The sequence below is a fragment of the Simochromis diagramma genome, unplaced genomic scaffold, assembly GCF_900408965.1.
Source record: "Simochromis diagramma unplaced genomic scaffold, fSimDia1.1 OVJJ01000351.1, whole genome shotgun sequence".
NCBI classification, from domain to species: Eukaryota; Metazoa; Chordata; class Actinopteri; order Cichliformes; family Cichlidae; genus Simochromis; species Simochromis diagramma.
In genome coordinates, this window is record NW_024387179.1 from 281,443 (window position 1) to 301,103 (window position 19,661).

At 43.1% G+C, this 19,661-nt stretch overlaps 1 protein-coding gene across 21 annotated transcripts in view; it reads left to right on the forward strand.

Annotated features, from left to right (window-relative positions):
• Positions 1 to 19,661, forward strand: part of LOC120745008 (NACHT, LRR and PYD domains-containing protein 12-like) — a 108,476-nt gene that overhangs the window by 20,852 nt on the left and 67,963 nt on the right. For 13 of the 21 annotated variants that reach the window (XM_040049612.1, XM_040049610.1, XM_040049608.1 and 10 more), the window contains 4 exons: positions 4,154 to 4,395; positions 4,500 to 6,288; positions 13,594 to 13,767; positions 16,624 to 16,803. In XM_040049612.1, the coding sequence (XP_039905546.1) occupies positions 4,154 to 4,395; positions 4,500 to 6,288; positions 13,594 to 13,767; positions 16,624 to 16,803 (2,385 nt within the window). Of the gene's footprint in view, positions 1 to 4,153; positions 4,396 to 4,499; positions 6,289 to 6,428; positions 6,517 to 13,593; positions 13,768 to 16,623; positions 16,804 to 19,661 lie in introns of those variants that run through there. The other 8 variants (XM_040049618.1, XM_040049620.1, XM_040049622.1 and 5 more) reach the window with 6 other exon arrangements.

Here is a 19,661-nt window from a genome sequence, read left to right on the forward strand (position 1 = left end):
AGGCGACTAATCAGATCATCATCCATTGGAAGTAAAACGTACAGTTTATTGCACCAGCAGCATCTGCTCTTATATAACTATCATTAGCTTACAGCCAGTGTTGGTCAAGTTACTTGAAAAAAGTAATCAGTAACTAATTACTGATTACTTCCCCAAAAAGGTAATCCCGTTACTTTACTGATTACTTATTTTCAAAAGTAATTAATTACTTAGTTACTTAGTTACTTTTTTAAAAACACGATTTACAACCTGAAGAGGTGATAAAGTGATAGATCTTTCAGCCCAATTCTACTTTTTCTGCATAATCCATCATACAGAATGTAATCAAATGGAAAAGTCTCTTTTTAAAACTTGTTTTATTAGTTTTAATCTTTTAACTTTATGCATCAAGCAAAAATTTTATTATATGCAACATTCTCTGACTGGAAGAAATTTGTTTAACATTTAAACTTATTTTCTGCACAGTCCAGCACATAAAACATATTCATATTTATTCATATATATATTTTTGTGTTTACACTCACTCTTTCAAATAGATGCAAGTAAAACACAGCAGAAAATAAATAACATCAAAGACTCAGCGGCCCTGTTGCTCTATTTTCACCTGTAAAGCAGGACTACGGTAGGCGGAGGTTTACCCTGGTGCAGGTGTGCCGCAGTGGTCATTTGAAGAATCCGCGAGTTTCTCTGTGAGTTTCCCATTACGTGGTAGCGCACTCGGTGCTTGCTTGGAAGTTTAGGGGTTTTTTCGCTGTAAAAAGAAGTTTTCTTCCCACGCACAACGGACACTGTTTTTGTCACTTTTTATGGACTCAAACTCAAAGTAAGGTCAGTACTTCCACGCTTTAAACGCTGCACGCTCATACTCTCTCCCACACTCGATATATGATCCATTGTTGATCTGCACACAGCTGTTTTCACGAATGTCGCACTCGCTTAGGTCACTGTCATGAGACATTCTGGCAAAAAAATCACGGTTTCAGTAACGCAGTGTTCCTACGGGAAAGTAACGGTAATCTAATTACCGTTTTTGCAATAGTAATCCCTTACTTTACTCGTTACTTGAAAAAAGTAATCAGATTACAGTAACGCGTTACTGCCCATCTCTGCTTACAGCTTTAAGTGTTTAAGGTATGTGCTAACTAAAAATAAAGACAAGATGATAGTTTATTAAATTTTAATGAAATTTGCAGATTGTTTCGGTGAAGTTTAATAAACTCCTTGCTATCTAAAATATAACAGGACACCGGAGTATATTCTCCAGCATCTCACACTTCTGATAATCAGTTGTCTGCTTGACGTTTATTCAGCTGTGTAAAAACTGTAACTTTAATCTCAACCAAACCGATTTACTCAGGAACAAATAAAATACAAAAAAAGCCAAACAATAACATTTTTAAGTTATGTAAATAACTTATATATATTTAACCCGAGTAGCGAAAGACGGCGGTGGGTTTGAAAACGATTCGCCGGGAGTCCGGTGTTCTCACGGCGCTAGTGACCTAGCCCCCGGCTAGCTATCGAGCTAGTGACTAACAGACGTCTCCGAAAACGTCGGAGCGCTTTTGAAAATATGTGGTGTCCTGATAAACTGAGCAGATATTTGAAGTTTACACAGCTACATTTTCGCTTAAAAAATATGTTAAACATTTATTTTGTGACCCAAAACGAATAATAAGAGTAATATTAAAACTAACTAACTGCCGCCATTGTTGGAAACTGAGCTGGGCCGCGCTATGAATTCTGGGACAGAGCTACTTCTTCTTCGGGGTTTAGCGGCAGCTGGCATCCTTGTACATGCAGTGCTGCCATCTTCTGTTTCAGTCCATTGTTATACTCTTAAATCCTACTATTATTATTCCTGCATCTTTTGTGATCTTACAAAGCTTCAAACGACGCGTCGACTATTAAATTAGTCGTCGACGATTTTAATAGTCGACATAATCGTGACTAGTCGACTAATCGTAGCAGCCCTACTGTTTATAATACTGTTGGAAACGAGTCTGTGAAAGAAATCTGTAGCATCAGTCTGTGAGAATCATTTTACTGCCTCTGACAGCCCAGAACAGATACGGCCAACATAAGCTTTGAATTTAGTGACGAGGAACAGAACAGCTCTGTGTGTAACATGGTGACTGTCACGACTAGTGACACAGACTCAGGCGCAGACCACAAACTCCTTCAAACAAGAGTGAATTTATTTACAGTGCTCTCCACAGTGAAATATATATACAAAGGTGTTTGGGGGGAAAAGGGGCCGGGGTTCCAGGGTCCGGGAGTGAAAGGGGCAGGAGTCCAGGAAGGGAGGATTTCTACAGCTCCTCTTCTCTCCACCACCACTCTTGCTCACGCTCAGTCACAGTGCACAGGGAACGGGTCCAGGGGGGAATCTACACACATACAGATAAACGGTTAGTCTCCAGGTTCAGGCATACTAAACTTTGCAGATTGCAGGACGACTGACGCTGATGGCTCAACGATCCAGCGACGAGTTGAGTAGCCCTCTAATTCATAATCAGCAGCAGGTGTACTGATCATCCCCAGGTGCGTGGGCCAGGGGCGGGAGCCCACACTGAGCTCCGCCCCGGCAGGAGAAAGAGAGAGCGGGAGAGAGCGAGAGAGAAAGAGAGAGCAGAGGCAAGAGAGGGAGAATAAACAAAACAAGGCGTCTGACTGACGTCAGCTGGCGAGGTGCGGGGACCATGACAGTGACATTACACCGTGTGTGACATGGAGAAAGTATCAGGATAATAATCTGAACTGAGTCATCAGAAACAGAAAGATGGTCTCAACAGGCCACTGAGCTGATCTCCAAAGAAATGCAGAAGATTGAAGAGTCCGAGGCTGTTTATTTGTCACAGGCATCGTCATACACGTACAACACAGTGAAATGTGCTGAGCTGCTCCTGTGACTGGACAAAACATTAGAAACAATCATTAAATGAAATAATGAAACATTGTGCAGATGTAATGTTAGTGCTTTGTGCCACATTAGCACAGCATGTACTGACAGAGCAGTGCAAGCAGAACAAAGCAAATGAGCAAAGTGATGTCAACAGAGTAACTGAACAGAGTGAGCAGAGTAATATCAGCAGTAATGAAGCAGCAGGATCAGTGTAGCAGCGTGTGACGTCATAATGAATCAGACATGATCTGAAATATGACAGTGAGACAAGAACATGATGTAAGGTCCTGTTGAAACCCTGATGGTGATGCTATGAGGGGAGCATGTTCTGATTTAGGACTTGGATGGTCTGAGGATAGAAGCTCCTCTCTGTTTGTGTCCTGATGGTGCAGAAGCTTCTGCCTGATTGTAGAAGGAGCTGAAGCCAGCATCATCCCAGAGGTGAAGCTCCTCTGTGTGCAGACCTGAGGTCAGATTCCTCCAGGCTGATGTTCAGGATCTACAGAAACGTGTGGTTGTAGTTATTGCTGCACTGTGTGCTGACAGCAGATACTCAGAACAAAGCGCTGCACACGTGTTCTTTACAAACATCTGTACATATAAAATATGGATCATGGCAGTGAATGAACACGTTTCTGTCATTTGTTTCATTGGCTTCTTTTTTCTGCCTGTGTTCATGTGATTAATGTCTAACACATAAACAGGTTTGTAATCAAACATCACATCATCAGGGAGGCATCATGAAACAAAGTTACTGCTGGAGGTTGAACTCAATTTGGTGGCAATGTTCAAAAATATCACTCAGATCATTTCAAAGCTTTTAGTTCTTCTTCTTCACTTCTGTAAAACAATAGAAAGAAAATCAGAACCCAGAAGTTCACTTCCTGATGACTGAACTCTTTCAAAATAAAGCTGAAAGCTCTGAATGTGACACCGCTGCTCCACCACAGTTTTTAGAGGAGGTCAAAGGTCAGTTGAAAGTGATGGATCCCAAACTTCCAGTACATCCAGTGAAGGACATAATCAGCTCTGTGATGAAGGCTTTTACTGTGGAGTTTGTAGGCTGATCACTCTGTGTTTAATAAGACAGGCAGGAACAGCAAAGGAAACTTGGATTCTGAACTCAAACACAAGTTTCTCCACTTTGACTTTTCTCTGTGACCATCAGAGCTTCTGCACAGTGTCATCAAATCTGGATGTTTGTCACTGACAGTCAATGATTTTAGTGATAAAGAAATGTGTTCACAGAGGGAGGAAGAGGAAGAGGAGTGGTGTCTGTGAGGAGGAGCAGCTGTCCTGCTGTGCTTTGTGTCAGGACGTCCTGAAGGATCCAGTCTCTACCAGCTGTGGACACTGGTTCTGCAGACAGTGCATCTCCTCATACTGGGACCAGTCTGCTTCATCAGGAGACTGGTCCTGTCCCCAGTGTGGAGAAAGATCCAGAAGCAGAGCTGGACTGCAGACAGCCAGTCAGAGCAGCTGTGTACAAAGTAAGACTGAACATCTGTCTGCTGATGGACTCATTTCTGAAAACTGGACTTCTTGTTGTTGTTCAGACATTGAAGAGTTTTCTTTCTGTTTTTCTTTCTTTCAGCAGATGTTGGTCTGCAGGAGGTTTTAGATGAACATAAGATCAGTCTGAGGAGGAGATGTGAACGTGTGACTGAAGGAAGTGATGAAACAGGAAGTAGAACCCTCCTCAACAGGATCTACACTGAGCTCTACATCACAGAGGGACAGAGTGAAGAGGTTCATAGCCAACATGAGGTGAGGCAGCTGGAGACAGCTTCCAAGATGGACGCCCTCCATGACACTCCAATCAGGTGCCAGGACATCTTTAAAGCCTTACCTGACCAACAGAGACCCATCAGAGTGGTTCTGACCAACGGCGTGGCTGGTGTTGGAAAAACCTTCTCAGTGCAGAAGTTCACTCTGGACTGGGCAGAGGGCTTGGAGAACCAACATGTCAGTGTGGTGGTTCTGCTTTCATTCAGGGAGCTGAACCTGATCAGAGATGAGCAGTACAGTCTTCTGGAGCTGCTCCATGTTTTCCATCCAACACTACAGAAGGTCACAGCAGAGAAGCTGGCTGTCTCTCAGCTTTTGTTCATCTTTGATGGCCTGGATGAAAGCAGACTTTCATTGGATTTCACCAACAGGAAGCTGCTGTCTGATGTCACACAGAAGTCATCAGTCAGCCAGCTGCTGACAAACCTCATCCAGGGGAATCTGCTTCCCTCGGCTCTCGTCTGGATAACTTCCCGACCTGCAGCGGCCAATCAGATCCCTCCTACATGTGTTGACAGGCTAACAGAAGTACGAGGCTTCACTGACGCCCAGAAGGAGGAGTACTTCAGGAGGAGATTCAGTGATGAAGAGCTGTCCAGCAGAATCATCTCCCACATGAAGACATCCAGGAGCCTCCACGTCATGTGTAGAATCCCAGTCTTCTGCTGGATCACTGCTACAGTTCTGGAGCACATGTTGACTACAGAGCAGAGAGGAGAGCTGCCCAAGACCCTGACTGACATGTACTCACACTTCCTGCTGGTTCAGACAAAGAGGAAGAAGAACAAGTACCACGAGGGACATGAGACGAGTCCACAGGAGCTGACGGAGGCTGACAGGGAAGTTCTTCTGAAGCTGGGGAGGCTGGCGTTTGAACATCTGGAGAAAGGAAACATCATGTTCTACCAAGAAGACCTGGAGCAGTGTGGTCTGGATGTGACAGAGGCCTCAGTGTACTCAGGAGTTTGTACAGAGATCTTCAAAAGAGAGTGTGTGATCTTCCAGAAACCAGTCTACTGCTTTGTTCATCTGAGCATCCAGGAGTTTCTGGCTGCGGTCTACATGTTCCACTGTTTCACCAACAGGAAGTCAGAGGTGCTGAAGGACTTCCTGGGAAGAAAATACAACGAGTCCTCTCTGGATGATTTCCTTAAACGAGCCATGGAGAAATCCCTCCAGAGTAAAAATGGCCACCTGGACCTGTTTGTCCGCTTCCTTCATGGCCTCTGTCTGGAGTCCAACCAGAGACTCTTAGGAGGTTTGCTGGGTCAGACAGAGAACAGTCCAGAAACCATCCAGAGAGTCATTGAGAGCCTGAAAATTAACAAGAAGTTTAAATCCTCTCCTGACAGAAGCATCAACATCTTCCACTGTCTGATGGAGATGAACGACCTCTCAGTACATCAGGAGATCCAAGAGTTCCTGAAGTCAAAGAAAAGGTCAAAGGACCTCTCTATGATCCACTGCTCAGCTCTGGCCTTCATGCTGCAGATGTCAGAGGAGGTTCTGGATGAGTTTGACCTGCAGAAGTACAAAGCATCAAAGGAGGGACGACTGAGACTGATTCCAGCTGTGAGGAACTGCAGAAAGGCTCGGTGAGTCCAGATGTGATCATTAACATCATTGATCAGTGTCGGTTAATAGTTTAATGTTTAAATTAAAAACACAGTCCTTGGTTATAAAGTGCTTTACAAACACCAACGTTACGGCTAACAGCTGGATTCTCCTGTTTCAGTGCAGCTAGCCAAACAACAAAGAGCCACTTGCTGCTAAAGACAGAGTGAAAGTGGACGGTATATCCTCCATTCTTCATGTAAAACACATGCAATGAATTGTAATGCACCATCTGTGTTTACCTTCATGCAGTTTTCCTCTTTATGGTAGACTTGGATATTTAAATGTTTACCTCCTGGAGAGTCTTGTTCACTTGATTAGTTTTTGTGAAGGGGATTCTCCTCACCCCGTCTCCAAGGGAGACACCAGCTACCCTTCAGAGAAAATTTATTTGCCCCACTTGTAACCACGATCTGGTTCTTCCCGTCACTGCCCACAGCTCGTGACCATAGGTGAGGGCAGGGACGTAGATCGACCGGTAAATTTAGAGCTTCGCTGTCACGCTCAGCTCTCTCTCTCTTCACCACGACAGACCGGTACAGCGTCTACCTCACTGTTACCGCAGCAACAGTCTGTCTGCTGATTCCTGCTCCCCTCCCCCTTCTTTACTCAACCCTGAGATACTCAGACTCCTTCACCTGGGGCAGGAACTTGTCTGTGACCCAGAGTGGGCACTCCAACCTTTCCCAGCTGAGGACCATGATGCTGATCCTCATTCACACGGCTTCACACTCTGCTGAGAACAGCTCCACTGTGAGCTGGAGGCCATCACCTGATGAAGCCAACAGAGCCACATCCTCTGTAAAAACAGAGACGAGACTCTGACACCACACAAGTGGAATATAAGGTCAGAGGTCAGCTAATACCTAATATGGTAATCCTGAGCTAACAGGAAAGGGAAATGCAGTGAAGAAATGGATTTTCAAATGAGGAGTAGAATCACCGTTTTAAATGTACAAAGTAAATCTTTGATTTTATTTTTTTAAAAGATTTTAAAATCTTTTTAAAAATTGGAATTCAAAAATGTTTTTTTAAATGAAATAAATTTACTCGTGTTTTATTGCACAATTTATTAATGAAGCATGAAATGTATTTTGATGTGTTTTGACTCTTCTGATCCTCCATAATATTGAGATTGTATAGAAGTTTTCAACATTTGCAGATTTAGGATTATACTGTACACTATTATTAGTATAGTATGTAACACATGGGGACACTAAAGCAGTCGCGCCAGAATGTCCTCCTAAAAAGAAAGATTCTTTAAAATACAAGGGGGAGCAAGCGAGTCAGACACCCAGGGCACAGAGATGAAGCAGGTCTGATCAGGAACAGTTTATTACTGGGCCAGGGAGCACAAATAAAAACACCCTTAAAATGTACGTAATACAAGGTTGTCAATTTAGTAAAACTAAATAAAACAATCCTAGAACCCGTAAAACTACCATTTTCTACATTCACTAACAAACCCCTGCTATAATTATGCCACATGTTCATTATGGGTCCATCAGCAGGCTTTAGAGCAGAGTCCACGCCAGCCCCGTCTTCGGCAGACAAGGAAGAGCCTCCCATCTTGTCCTTCCACTGGCCCATCATATCCCAGCCCAGCTTGCGTTCTGCACCCGAATCCATCATGTGACCACCGCCACAGCTCCCCTTGCATCGGTGTCCTGTAAAATAACAGATAGTAAACCTCTGCCCTGCTGCCAATCACACGCGTTGTCTCCTACTGTTGCCGTTCCATGAGGTCAGGACTGGGTCGCCGTGTCACGCTGGCCATCTAGCATTAGCCTTCCAGTCTTGGGCTTCTCTCCTTCAGTGCTCAGCTAGCCTGCTTTTAAAAGGTCTTTACACAGCTGATAGGCCAGTCTCTGGACACACCCATGCCTCAGCAGGTGGTCCCTATCAGCTAATTTGTCCCATGTGTAGCCAGTCCACAGTGGATTAAAAACTGTGTCACATAAAACACTAAAGCCCATGCAATAGCAACAGAATAAAACAATGCAAATAAAACGACACTCATAAATAAACACTAAAAATCAGAATAAAAACAATATACAAGATAAATACAAATTTCCACTGTGTGACATCCCCCCATATTTTAACTGTGACAGTCCCTGTCACAACATTCAGGTGTTCTGTCCAGGAGGGTGGCTGAACAACACTTGGCCTTGCTGGCTACTGTGTCTCTGGTAGTCCCTTCTTTACACATAACACATGAAACATCAGCAATAATCTGCTACCAACGAGTTCCTTTGAATGCATCCTAGAAAAGTTACAGCATAGGTGAGTTATACAGTCCAACTGCCACATCCAGGTAACCTGCTGTTCTTCCATTTCGTGACCACATAGCATAGCTAATGTATGGGATTATCAGAACACTGACTCCTCTCAGCTCAGCTCCTCTGATATCCCTTGTGGATGAACACTACTCATGAATACTCACGTGGCAATAAAACGTCTTTTCTGTACACCCCTTGCTCACAACCCTCAACAAGGGTAGCTGATTTAAACACTTAGCATTCTATCATCTATATCTGTACCCCAGGTACTGAACACTGCTCCCAAACTTGTATCCTGTTGACAAACGCCAAAATTATGTAGCCGCTAAGACTGGTGGACCTAAATCTTCACCTCCAAGTCCGTTCACATACAAGAGGAAGGGGAGCAAGCGGGTCAGCGCTCAGGGCACAGAAACTAAGCTGGCTTTGAACACACACCATTTATTTCCATAAAAAACACAGCCAGAATCACAAATACAAGTTAAAATCCCCCATATACAATAAAAAGAGTGTTCTCAATGCGCTAAAAACCCTGCCGGCAGAAATAACTATACACTATTAAAACAAAGCTGAAAAAATGTTTTCCATATGCTAAAATTATCCTCCCACAGTCCCATAATCCCACAGTACAGCCACACGTGGGCGAATGTGCCTTATCTGAAACAGGAGAGGAATTTCTCTTCCGGGATGGAAACCACGCCGGCCAGAAGAACAAGGAGGGGGCTCCTGTCGCAGACCTGTCTCCTCCTGACAGCGCGTCGCCGCACAGTCTCGCCCCACTCCACACCTGCACACGGCCTCCCTCGTCTCACCGTCAGATGCAGGCAGAGGGGCATCCCTGCCCTGTTGTGAATTGCGGCCATCGCCACCCACTGTTGCTGTTCCTGCCGTTGGGACTGGATCGCCGAACGACTCGCGGCGCCCCACAGTCAGGCAGCAGTTCCTTCAACACACGTGCGGGCTTACACGCGTTCCTTTTTCTCCTGCTCACCTTTCGTGGGTCGCTCCTCTCGTCTCTGCGCTCACCATCCCCTTTAACAGGTCAATCTGGCAGCTGATAGGCCACCTTGGGGAACGCCCCCATCTGTTTAGTCCACAGTGGATTAAAGGAATATGGTACAACAACATTAACACACATAATATGAGTATGAGGATAAAACCATGCAATATAAATATCAATAAACAAACATGCAATATAAATATCACAATAAAATCATGCAAATAAAATCAACACTATGTACCAATACACAGATTGATAAAACATAAAAACACAAATTTCCACTGTGTGACAAGTATACTACTATACTAATAACAGTGTATAGTACAATAGTATACTATACACTATTATTAGTATAGTATACTATTATACTATACACTATTATTAGTATAGTATATTTTAACAGGGAATCTTGATCCTGTTACATTTGAGCTCTGTTGAGCTTCTTGAATTGTCACCTTCAGTTCCTTTCCTTTACTCTTCCAGTGTCTTTGGTTTAAATGTGTTTACCCTGATAACTGCATATGAAACAGTTCACCTCTTGTCACTCACTATTATCTGTTTGCCATAAAAGTGTTGGTGATGTGTTGGGAGAATCATTATTTTCAGTCTCTTCGTATAAACATAGTGAGGCAAAGATGTGGGTCGTGGTCCCTGATAATCAGACGTGTCTGTGTTCTGTTACATGTGACGTTAGAGAGGTTTTAGTGGAGATAAAAACAGGACCAACATCACTTGTGACTGCTTTCCTGTCTTCAGTGTGTTTACTGTTGGAGCTCGTCCTCCTGTTGCATCTGTCACAGCTGTTACGCTCCTCTGTGACTCCTCCTCTATCTGCTGTGACACTGCAGGAGTTTTTGGTCATGGCGTGTGAATAACTGCCGAGGTGGGCTAGGACGACGACACCACTCGTTGTCAGACCCTGTCACGCTGTCTGGTGTCATCTTTAGCCGAGGTTATTAAGTACTTCAAAATGAAACCAGTCTCTGTTTTCAGTCTCCACCCTCTTTTGCAGCTTTGAGCCAGGTTGTAACACCTGTTAAAGTCACCACCTGTTGTGACCGGGGAGTGAGATGAGTGTGAGAAAGATGAAAACAACGTCTCATTCTGACTAGTTACTGGGAACTGATGTGTGATGATGCAATAACAAAGATGACTGTTTCTATGATTTTCTGTTTTCTTGTTTTTATTGATGATAAGCACAGGCAGAGGAGATTGGATGGGTGGATGGATTTACTTTGTTTTATTCTTTTGCACTGAAGTGGAGTCCAGTGTACCGTCCTTGGTGTCTAACATTTTAATATGTTTTAGCTGAGACTGTAGTGGGCACTCTTTAAATGTCGGGTCAGTTTGTCACGTTAGAGCCTATTTGTGCCTGTTAGTGCTGCGATGACTTCAGACCGAGCTGACTGAGGGGTCTAAGCTCATGATGCCACCAGCAACACCCGGGTCATGCTGCAGAGTTTTCAAACCCGACATAATTTACTCAGGTTATATCAGGTGATCTAAGAAAGGCCGCTTAGAAAGAAAAGCGAGTGCACTGCTTTAAGTTTCTTGAAGATGTTTAATCCGAACATTCAGCTTCTTCACTTCTAAAAGCAAAAAGTGGAGAGTCCCAGATTTTAATCCTAGTGGGAGTGTCCCTTAAGAGGGTCGCTGAACAACTATTGATCATGTGGCTCATCACATGAGCCAAGCTGTGGAAAAAGGGTGTGGGTGATTATCAGCAGAGGTTTCGAGAGATGAAGCGTCTTCAAGAAACTTAAAGAAGTCACTTTTCTTTCCAGGCTCCTTAGATTACCATGACTGTATGATGAGAACCTACACAGACACATCAGGTGAAGGTTTCAGTGTTTTGGTTCAGTTTAATGTAAAAATGGAGATGAAACACATATAAAGGCTGGTTTACACCACTGAGCCCTGCTCTAAAACACTGACACAGATCTGTCTGTGAAGCTGGCTTTAACAAATAAGAGCTTCAAGTTTTAAAAACATGTTTAGCGCCAAACTGTCCACTTTACTGTCTGTAGCAGGAAGTGGCTGTTTGGCACTGAAACGGGAGAATCCAGCTGTTAGCCAAGATGTTGTGTTTGTAAAGCTCTTCATAAACGAGGACTGTGGAGGAGGAGAGCCTGTGTGAGTCAGGTGGTTCACCGGCCGAGTGTGTCAGCGGCAGAAACAGCTGATCAGCGCCGTTTTATGCAGTAAAATAATCTTTCTGTTCCCAAACACATCCACACAGTTTACAGCATAACAGCCCACTACATGCACATCACACCACAAACATGCATAAACTTAAACATAAAATATGTCCTGTACCTGTGTGATCTCTTTAAGTAACTCACAGAATATCAACACTAACGCCACAAGTTTGTTGGTATTTTAACATTTTAACCATTGATTTTGAATTAAAACCAACAGTTAAAATATTTTTGCACCAGAGGAAAGAGCAGCAGAAATATTAAGACAGATAAATCGTTCTGTCTTCAGTCTCCATGAACAGCATCAACATCCTCTGGTGAAATTTCTCTTTCCTCCTTAAAATATATTAAATGTCAGTTTAATTCCAGATTAATGGTTAAAACATGTACGTCACATATGAACATGAGGAAATAAAGAAAAGTGACTGATTCAGTTCCATATATGCTCCAGGGAGGCGTTAAGGTTCATGAAAATTGTTCAGTTATTAAACTTTAATCTGAGCGAGCTGACTTCCTCAGGAACAAATAAACACCGAGATAAACTTCACCTTACAGATATAATCTAAATGAATCATATCCAATCTCAGAGAGTTGACAGTCAGCTGTGTGCTGGGAGACATGTCTGTCTGCAGTGTACGAGCTCTGACCGCTCTCCAAAAATGTCGGAGTGAATATATGAATATTAAAAGTGTAGCTGGTGACACAGAAACAGAGGATTTAAGAAGTTTAAGTGTAGGTCGGGTCCACACATGTCCAAACACCTGTGCGTAGGCCTGCTTGTTACTCAGAAACGCACACTAATAAAATGGCCATAAGGCCAAAGCAATGGTTTTGACTGGTGTTGACCCCGCCCCCACCCTGAGTGTGGATGCTGAGAGAAGGGCCAGCTGTGAATATGAGGCTGTGGGAGCAGATGGAGAGAGAGTATGTCGGGGTATCCCAGTACAAGCTTTACTGGGGTCAGAAATTAGACAGACTCCAGTTCCTTTGTTTGATTTATCTAGTTTGATGTTAGGAAAGAGATTCATGAGATGGAAAAACCTCCCAGTCTACTGAGATTCAGAAATGATTTCTACACATGGAAACTCCCTGAGTGGGAACAAAGCGTGTCCTGTCAGGAAGAGCATTTGGAATATGGATGTTGAGGATGTGACAGTGCCTGAAATCCTGCTGCTGTTCTGAACCATAGTTTCTGATCTGAAGGTCAAACAGAGTCATGATGGTTGTTTCTATTTGTTCCTTTTTAGTTTAGTTCCCCTGAAATCAGATGTGATATCAGCAGCTGTGAGTTCATTCATCATTATTGTCCAGTGATGACATTTCTGCTCCGTTTGGTGACAGTCAGCAGATTTTTCCTGAGTGTGGACGTGAACAGTCGTACCTGACAGCAGCAGGTAGCAAACAGAGATCATCTTTCCAGCTGCAACTCTTCACTGAGCTGAGCTCATTCAAAATGTTCTGGATTCAAGACAGGAAACAGTCCAAATGTGTGTCTTCACTCTGACTCTGGATCAGATCTCAGTGACAGACTGTGGACATTATGGAAGCCTAAATGTGACGCCATCTTCCTCCTTCATCTGCAGATTAAAGCCAAACAAAGATTCTCATTAAAAGTCTGCAGGTCTGAGAGAGACTCAATCGTTGTGTCATGTCAAACACAGTAAGAGGAGCTGAAGCACAGATGTGAAGAGCAGATGTTCATCAGATTATGACCTCACTCTGTTTTGTCTTCATATACATTCAGTCTGTGTTTATAATGCAGACTTTCTGCTTTTATAATAACACATTTTATATTTTCTGTAATCTCAGACTGGCTGACTGTGGACTCTCAGAGACTCACTGTGAAGTTGTGGCCTCGGCCCTGAAGTCCATCCCCTCCCATCTGACAGAGCTGGACATTAGTAAGAACAAGCTGCAGGATTCAGCAGTGAAGCTTCTGTGTGCTGGACTGGAGAGTCCAAACTGTCGACTGGAGACTCTGAGGTGAGTTCACTGACTGCAGCTGTTGTGGTTTTTCTATATTTCAGGCTGCAGAGACTTTGAGCTTGTGTGGAACCAGAGAGAGAGAAAAGAAAGACATGAATGTCAAAGCTAATAAAGGTGAAATTAGGAGCTGTGACGATGTTCATGTATCAGAAGCTGATCTGGCTGCTACAGAGACGACCCACACAGCTGCTGTGGTGAGGTTTGTGTTAAAGCAGAGGAACACAGAGCAGCCGAACACAGGCCCAAACATGACAGCAAAGCAGGATTCAGGCTCTGTGAGAGGATTTCAAACAGAAGCTGGAGAAGAGAAAGGACTCTGTTGGAATGACTACAGAAAGAAGGCAGCTGAGACCAGTCCAAGTGTTTCCATGGAGCCCAGTCTAACATTCATTTATACACTAAGGTACAGAAGTGAACGGGAAAATGAATCCATAGTTTCAAATGTAGAAATAGTTCTCAGTTCATTTACAGAGTTTAATACAGTTCATGAGGAAATGTTCAAAACAGCAGCTGAGAAGAAATCTGCTTCACAAAGTTGGATCCAATTCCAAGAGTTTGTGATGCACTTGAACGCAGCGTGAGCAGTTCACTGCCTAACCCCACAGAGACTGTCAGTCTGGACTTTTCTTTATTTCTATTGGCTGTCAGTGAGATTTCAGAGCAATCAGAGACTGTGGGTCTGTGTATGAAGTATAATTCATGTGCAGTTGTTGAAGTTGTAGAATGAGAAATGGCAGTTTGGGGTAGTTTCCTGCTTTCATTGTCCTGCTTGTGCTGATGAAAATGTTTATTGACGTGTGAATTCATTCTTCAACGCTCGATTCTGCCTGAACAACGTGAAAACTTTGCTTTGTGTAACACATTCAAGACTGAAATCGACTGTTTCTATGAGACGTGCTATTGAATTCATGGTGAATTTTTGCGCTCGATTTGCAAAGTCAGGAGACTACATATTTTCAACGTGAGCAACCTGCCTCTTGAGACTGTAACAGGATCGTGAGCATCATTCAGCGAGGCCTTTGTGTCAAAGTAGCTGAAGATAAAACACAGAAAAACATGAAGGTGATTTTCCTGTTCTGGGATTTTATAAAAATATTCTGCAGTAGATGAAAAACAAAAGAAAACCATGAATCAACACATGAACATTACCTGATGCTGCTGAAGTGAAGCAGAGCAAAGTTACAGCGGTTTTATTAGAGACACAGCGTTTTGCAATTTTGCATAATTTTAAAAAGTTTAAATTTGTTCAGTATTGAACGGCAGAAATTAGGTTTTCTTTTCGGAAGCAAGTAAAAGGAAAAAAACAGCGGCCGACAGCCTGTAAACAACGGTAGACTTGTGCGTAACAAGCAAGCGAATAATGCAGAAAACAGATTTTTAGACGGGAAACTGTTCTTGAAGTACAGAGAGAGAGAGAGAGAGAGAGCTGTGCATGACGTGTGATTTTATCCTGGTGGAAGCAAAACAGCAAAAGTCAGAGTGAGTTCATGACGATGTTTATGTGAAGCGTAGTTTGGATCTTCTTTTGCTGCTGGTTCAGTCAATATTGTTTGGAGAGAGATCAAACTAACAGCTTCAGAATCAGCGTAAAAAGGACGTAAACACAAAGCTCGACCCGCCGAAACATCAGAATCGGAGCTGTCGGCTTTCAGCTCCGACCGTGTCCGTGCCGTCAGTGAGAAAGGCGACATCTCACTGATTCTGATGCGTCGGCGGGTCCGAGCTTTGTGTTTACGTCTCTGTGCAGAATCCGTGTTCCTGCTCTCATTTACTGTTTCAGCTGTTTGGTGGTTGTTGAAAATTTGTGAGGTTTAACCTGAGATTCTGGCGTTTCAGGCAAAATAAATTAATATTAAAAAATTGATTCAGGATTTTAATGAATCAATATCACGTTATCCAAGCCAGAATCGATTTTAATCGATGAATCGATTATTAAAACCCACCCCTAATTCAAAGCACTGAAGCATCGACTTGTTCCATTATCCAACAATGCAAACAGGAAGCAGAGACAGCTGGCCTTCAAAGTAAAAGCTGGTCCTTTTGAAACAAGTTGGTGGTAAAATGTAAGAAGAGCTGAAGCACATAAATGATCTACGTGCCAAAATATTAAACACAGTTGATATATTTGTGTGAGTGTTGTGATTCAGGTGTAGATGTAATAATGTACATATAGCAGAGTTTCCTCTTCTAGATCAGCTGATCAGAGTCAGGCCAATCAGCTCTGAGCATGCTCAGTCTGAGTTATGGAGCCACATACTACGATTCACCGTGGCAACGGCATGAGCAGAGGCTCCGTGTGAATCCAGAGGAGCAGGAACATGAATGATGACTGTGGATGTTTGTGTGAAAGTGCTGGAAGCAAATGAGTGTGTGATGTTCTTTCAGTGTTGCACTTTGTAGACGCTCCCTGAGCACTGGTCTCACAGCCAGCTGCACATAGAGACCAGTGTTGTTAGTCCAGGTCAGAAGATGACTTGTTGGAATGAAAATGAGCTTGTAGTTTGTCTGCTTTAATAATGTGACTGGAAAAAGGTGTTGGACTTCAAATATGTCCATTTCTTTCACACTTCACCTTTAAAAGTGAAGCCATGTGGTTCCTGGAAGGAAAAACACGACTTTTTCAAGTCTTTGTCCTGTTTTTATGAGAAATGTTCGACTTTAATGTGAAACATTCAGAGTTTTTTCTCTTGTTGTGTTTGTTTGAAGCTGCTTCCTGTTGGCTTCAGCTGTTTGGAGTTTCCATTTTCTAAACTTCTACATTCTGAACCTTCTTCAGCTCTGAACAGATGATGAAACACTGAATGATTTCAAGCACTTTGTCTAATAAACTTACATCTTTCATTCTTTATACAGATTGAAGGACTGTGGTTTGTCAGAGATCAGCTGTGATTATCTGGCAGCAGCACTGAAGTCCAACCCCTCGTATCCCACAGAGGTGGACCTGAGTGGAATCTACAGCAACCTGCAGGATCCAGGAGTGAAGCATCTGTGTGGTTTCCTGGAGAGTCCACGTTGTCGATTTGAAACTCTGAGGTCAGTCAGCATGTTTTAGTTGTGCTGAGATGAATATGATGTGAAAGTTGTGCTGACACTAAACTGCAGACATCAGGCTGATATTATACTGATCCACACTGAGGATCTTCATGGTAAAGTCTGTTTTCTTCTTCTCTGGTTTAGTCCATTGACTGCAGCAGAACAATGTTCACATTTCAAACAGTGATACTCAACGTATGGCCCGCGGCCCACACGCGGCCTGCCCACCTTTCCTGATTCAGAGAGAGGGGACCCTGATTAACTGTGTAGCTTCTTCCTCACAGTTCTAAGTATCAGACACAACAATGAATAATCCACAGCTGACTGTCTTTAGCAGGTCAAAGGTCACGGCACACAGCACTCTGTGAAACAGTTTGGAGCAGGAATTCTTGCACATTTACAAACTGACACTGCTGCACGGCATGCTGGGTAATGCTAGCTGCTCAGGTATGGGCGTGCTAACGGCTGTGAGGCTCCGTGGCTGCAGAACACTGAAGAAGAGAAAAGAGAGGTGGAGGATGAAGAAAAGAGGCGGAGATGAAGCAGAAGTTTTGCTCCAGAGAGGAGCTGTGTTTGTGTGGGCGGGGCTCAGGCAGCTCCGCCCACACAGTGATAGTGAAGCAGGTGAAGAGCAATAAATGAAGACAGCAGACAGGATTTGATAAGCTGATGTACAAACATGTAGGTCGTGTCCAAATTCATGGGCTGCATCCTCCTGAGGCCGCATTTGTAGACCGATTACGTCACAGCGACGCGTCGAAGGCTGTCCAAATTCGTAGACTCCTCCGAATGCAGCCGACAAATGCGTCCTCCTTTTCCCCGAATTTGAAGGATCGGTCGGGTGTGTCCTTCGTGGCCTACCATATCCCAGAATTCATAGCACGGCCCAGCCAAACTCCATTTTCCAACAATGGCGGCCACTACTAAGTTTTAAAATTACTCATACTAATCTTTCTGGGTCACAAAATAAACTTTTAACATATTTTCAGGCGAGAAAGTAGCTGTGTAAACATCAAATATCTGCTCGGTTTATCAAGATATCGCATATTTGCAAAAGTGCTTCGACGTTTTCGGAGACGTCTGCTACCCACCAGCTTGATATTTCGCCGGGAGCTCGATGGTCACTGAAGCCGCCGAGAACGGCACAACTCCCGGCACATCATTTTCAGATCACCGCGGACTTTCGCTACTCGGGTTAAACGTGATATATAAGTCACTTAGACAACCTAAAAATGTTATTGTTGGGCTTCTTTCAGTGTTTTGTTTGTTCGTGAGTAAATCGGTTTGGCTGAGATTAGAGCTGGGCAATATAAGATTTTTTCATATCACGATATGTTTTTTTCATTTCAGGCGATAACGATATCTATCACGATATAAGCCAAATAACTATATTTGTAAGATTTAAATGTGCCGTTGCTCACAAGTAAAATGTGAAATAATCAGCAGCTTGTTTTGATTTAAATATTTATTTCCCATAATAAGTTCAACAGGGTAGATGTACTTAAGGAACACGAGACTTTTTCAGATAAATAAAGGCAAATATTGCAAACTACACAAAAGGCAGCCGCTAAAGCGTTTAAGTTTCAAAATAGAACAAACAAAACAGACTAAATTGTCAATTCCAGTTATAAACAAAATATTAATTCTAAAAATAAATCTTAGTTAGTTTTACAGAAGAACAGACAAAATTGACTAACTTTTGTCAATATCAAATAAACTGAGAACTAAAAGGAAATTCTCAATCTCTCCTTGTTGTATAGCTTAGCTTTTCAAACAGTCAGAGACTGAGGCTACGTCCACACGTACACGGGTATTTTTGAAAACGGAGATTTTCCGTTTTCGTTTTAAAAAATAATCCCGTCCACACATAAAGGCAGAAATGAAGGAAAACACTGCTATGAACATGGCAAAGCAGCAGGTGGAGCTAGATTCCTAACCGTGCAGAAATGTTGGCCAATCAGAAGTCTAGAAGCCTCGGTGGGAAAAAGTAAACAAAGCTGGGGCATAGAAGCAGAACCGAGTCGTATGTGTGGACGGACAGTAACTGTGTGTATATGTAAGCATTTAAACACTGCAGAGAGTAGAATTAACAGTATTGTAGAAATTCATTTCACCGAAACAATAACGTGGCGCACAGTGTGACGTCAAAAAATGCGCACACCTTTGACGCTGCGTTTTCTCCGTTTTTCTGGTCCACACATAAATGCAAAAACGGAGTTTTCAAAAATCTTCGTTTTCAGTGACCAAAAACGCCGTTTACGTGTGGACGAAAGGTGCAAACGCATAGAAAAATCTGCGTTTTCAAAAATACCCGGGTACGTGTGGACGTAGCGCATGCACCAGTTTATTGTATTTCCAGACTTGCTTTCGGCACAATTTACAGTGCACGCTACTCTGTTTTTTGTCAGACTTGAAATAGCCGAAATACCTTCACACTACGGAACTTCTATGGCTCTTCCGTTCGACAATCTCTCCGGCATTGCAACCATCATCTGTTTTCCCTTCGGTCACGCTCGGTTGATTTTTCTAGTCGGCACACTCATTTCCTCCATTACCCGGGCGGTACGGTGGCTGGCTGCTTCCCAAACAAATACACATGTGCGGCTTGGCACTTGTGCTGTACGTAACAAGTCACGTGACGTGACGCTGTGGCTGTGATTGGTTCAGCTCTGCGCTACGTAATTTGGATTGGCTGTTCTTTTTTTTTTTTTAAGAGGACAAGAGCGGCGAGGTCTATCGCCATAGTTTAATTTTTCTATCGAGAAAAAGTTATATCGCGATACATATCGTTATCGTTCTATCGCCCAGCTCTAGCTGAGATTAAAGTTATTAGATTAGATAAAATAAAACTTTTTCTT